General features: G+C 51.0%; 1 protein-coding gene across 1 annotated transcript; it reads left to right on the plus strand.

Moving 5' to 3' along the window:
* Positions 1-993: 993 nt before the first annotated feature.
* Positions 994-2,678, plus strand: LOC123411587. Its single transcript, XM_045104554.1, has 2 exons — positions 994-1,937; positions 2,268-2,678. The coding sequence occupies exons 1-2, from the start codon at positions 1,372-1,374 to the stop codon at positions 2,308-2,310; spliced, it is 609 nt and encodes a 202-aa protein (XP_044960489.1). The 5' UTR covers positions 994-1,371; the 3' UTR covers positions 2,311-2,678.
* The last annotated feature ends 1,165 nt before the right edge of the window (positions 2,679-3,843 follow it).

The following is a 3,843-nucleotide window of genomic DNA, read 5'->3' on the forward strand; positions in this document are numbered from 1 at the left end:
CAAGCTGGTCGTTCAAATGATAGCAGTGTGTAGCCCAAAATTGGTTCACTTTCACATGTGGCATACAAAAAAAATTACGAATACATATTTTTAAATGGGTTTTTTTTTCTTGTTGTTGGGTCAAAATTTTGTTATTTTTATACAGCTTACAAATTATATTTTTTCAAAATAAAATTTCACTGATTCGTAATGAATACATACAATTTTCCAAAGAATTGTGTTTGAATTTTTTGGAAACTTATAAGTATGTTTTTCGATTTTTCCAAAAAAAAGGCACCAAGGTGCCCCAGCACTACAACTCCTCTCTACACTACAGTGTGGTATATATTCATCTATACTTATTACATCGGTCTGGTTTTATTTTCTGATCCAATCTGGTTCACATGTGTGACGACTTATGAGCAAGCTGCCCATTCAGACTCACTACATCGGTCTAGTTTTGTTTTGTGGCAGCGGATAAAAACAGACAACCATACATGAGGGACTCGATCTGGCTGAGCCTAGAAAAATTGATCGGTCAGGGAGTATGAATTCATAAATCAAATCTTGAAAAAAATCATGGCAAGAATTTTGATGTTGAATTGATGCTACAACATCTTCGGTAGTTTATCTTTCCAGTCTTTATCGTGGCACCTTTTCTTTCAACTTGACCTACAACATCAACACATAAATTTTGTTTTCTTCAGTTGCAACGCGCGGGTCTTTTTGCTAGTGACACCTATAAGATAACAACATTGTACATGTCCTTGGCACTGCAAACGGATAAGGAGATAAAGTCAATTTTGCCCTCGTAGCATTTTTTTTCCTGCCAACTCAGCCTGACGGCATGCCTGATAAATTAGTGACTACAACAATGCCAGTGTTTTTTCTCACTGTCGTCTCTACTATTCTAAGGACGAAGAGGGAGATCCAACTCGTCATCTCATCCATCTAATCATCCCATCAACCTAAAAACCTTCGTTAACGAAAGTGACTCGCCAACGAAACACTCAGCCTGCATCGCATGTCCCCGCTCCCCCAATTAACCCAGTAAGCGCTACGCAACCACTTCGTCCCCGCTCACCCCCGTGACCCCACCCGCTCGCCTTCGCTGCTCGCTGCTGCCGCCGCTCGCCCCCACAGCAGCTCTACCCCAGCCCGCTCGCCCTTGCCTCCCTACTTCTCTCCGGCGGCGCATCTTCGGGACAGGACGATTCGGGCCGGCGACGCAGCTTCGGGAGAGGATGAGAGAAGAGGGGAGGAAAAACAGAGACCTGGAGGCGTGCTCCGACGGCTGTGTGGCACGCAGAATTGGATCGGGGTGCTTCCCCACAGCCGCAGCCGCAGCCGACTAGCGACACCACATGCCCAAAATCAGATAGAGGATCGATCATGCAGTTCCCGTTCCGCCGTCCGCCGGCATCGCCGACGTCGTTTCTGTTGGTCCCGGGCAAAACGCCGCAGGGCTTCGCAGAGGACACCTCGGCCGCGGAGGAGGACAGCGACCTGAGGAACCTGATGCGCTGTCTCAGCCACCTCGTCCAGACCTACTCGGACAAGAAGGGCGACGCGGCCGCGCGCGGGAACCTACTCCGGGAGCTCGTCGTCGTCGCCCCGCGCTTCGCCGAGGCCGCCGGACGCCATCGGCTCTGCTTCGCGTGGCGGGACGCCAGGATGCCATCGGCTCTGCTTCGCGTAGAGGACACACGAGGGGCCGACGGGATACGACGCGCGTGCGCCGCGCTCTGCAATGCGACGGGCCTGCTGAGAGCAGCGTCGGAGGGGGAAGGGGGAGGAGACGGCGCGGTGGGTTGCCAGCTGCGGCACATGTCTGATGCGTGCATGGCGGCGTTCGAGGCGTTGATGCTCGCGCAGGCCCTCGAGTTCTACTTCGAGCTCGCCGTCGCGCCAAGAACCTTCAGTCATGAGGCCACCGTGACGGAAGACTTCCATCTCAGGTTTGTTTTGTTTACCGTATTCCCATAGTGATTTGCTGCTTCAACTTTTATTCCAATACCCCTCAAATTGATATAACCAAAAGTATATCCTGAATCACCTTTTTGGATACTGAAGATTTTTGCCATCTGTCCATGGTTCTGAACTTCATTTGTGATTTTTTAGTGATGCACATCTTTACTGTCATGTTTATAGTCAGATTATTACCATCCACTCGTGCTTCTAAACTTCATTTCTGATTTTTCAATGACGCACATCCTTACTGCCATTTTATAGTCATCAAGCAGTCCTTAATTTTAAGATGATATCAACATTTGTATTCCTGAATACAGGGTGTTGTCAAGAATTTTACTACGCCCACTGCTTTTTCACTGAGGTAGTTGCCGCCTGCAGCCATGCACAAGTGTCATCACCTGCATCTCCTCTTTGTGTTCCCGTCTCTCCATGCCACACGAGGATAAATATATTCATTGAGTGTTTAGCCCGAGTAACAACTTTTTGTATGACAACATTTTAAACATCTCTATTGTCTCTCTTATATTGGTAAATTATTATATTTTCGTTTATTTTATTAATATATTTCTTTTTTATGAAGGATTATTGTTTTTCTATGATAATACGTGCGTTGCACGTGTACGGTTACTAGTTCAAGAAAAGATAACGTGTTGTGTTCGGCGCAAAATGTAGGGCAAATCGTATTGTGGTGGTTTTTCGTTAGTGATACTTGTATTGTGGTGGTTTTATTGATTTGACTCCAAATATAAGTGGCATTTATGGAAATTAATAGTGCCGTTGTACATCAAGTACAGCTAGAGTACTGTACAACAGATATATACATCTAAACAATCTAGTAGTCCTCGTATTGATCATCTAGTAGTTGAAAGTCGACCTTGACGATCTCTGCATTGCTGAAGTTTTGAACAAATTTCCGGCACGTTTCGTCATCCGTAGGAACATCCGCAGGAACATGGATGCACAGGTCTACCCGTGTCATGTCCGGCCGCGGCGACTTGAGCGACAATGACCGGACAGGCCCCTCGTACCTGAACCACTGCAACAACGGAGCATCGAGCTCCATGGTGTTTTGCCCTTCATCGCCCCAGCAGCAGTCGTCCAAGTTGGCGAGAACGAGGGTGGTGACCCTGGGGCAGCGGAGAACCAGCGATTGCTGCCCACGAGGGTCCCCAGTTCAGACCTCAGACCCGTCGAGCTCCAGGGTGGCGAGCTGCGGCGCTGCATCGATGACGCCCTGGAGCAGGAGAACGAGACGATGAACAGGTGCAGCCGCAGCTCCACGAGCCGAGGGAACGGATCGTCGACGTCGTGGTCGAAGTCCATGCACTTGCTGAGGTGCAGCAGGCCGAGAGACCTCGCCGGCGGCAGGCTGCCGATGCTGAAGCTGTACAGCATCCCGGGACCGGGAGCGTCCGAGTCCGGGCCGTAGAAGAGCCCGACGCGGAGTACCTCTAGGCGGCTGGCCGCCGGGCTGGACAGCAGGGCCTCGAGCCCCTGCGCCATGTCGTGCTTCGCCTCCTGCACGTCGTCAGCGAAAGCGAATGACTCGTAGTCGCTGTCGTCGTCGTCGTCGTCGTCGTCCTCTCCTTCCGAGTACCGGAACGTCAGCTTCGTTACGTTGCCGTAGGCGGCGGCGAGAGCCTCACGGGCGTCACGCATGATCACGTAGCGCTTGTAGTATCGGTCGAGGTCGTCGTCGTCGTCGTACTCGTAGGAGCGTGAGTCCAGGTTGACGGCGCCGGACGAGGGCTAGAGCGAGCGCCACCGCCGCCCGAGCGCGCTGGTGGTAGCGGCCTCCTTTGCCGGCGCGAAGTACAGGATGTGGCGTAGAAGGTCATCGGGGAGGCTGGACAGTCGGTCGACGCCAGCCATCGTTGATCGATCGGTGGACGC

The sequence above is a fragment of the Hordeum vulgare genome, chromosome 7H, assembly GCF_904849725.1.
Source record: "Hordeum vulgare subsp. vulgare chromosome 7H, MorexV3_pseudomolecules_assembly, whole genome shotgun sequence".
Lineage (NCBI taxonomy): Eukaryota > Viridiplantae > Streptophyta > Magnoliopsida > Poales > Poaceae > Hordeum > Hordeum vulgare.

Excerpts from the sequence above, each read along its gene's own strand:
- LOC123411587 (XM_045104554.1), top strand. The coding sequence starts at position 1,372 with ATGCAGTTCCCGTTCCGCCGTCCGCCGGCATCGCCGACGTCGTTTCTG. Across the intron at positions 1,938-2,267 it reads ACGGAAGACTTCCATCTCAG|GGTGTTGTCAAGAATTTTAC; the intron begins GTTTGTTTTGTT and ends TCCTGAATACAG.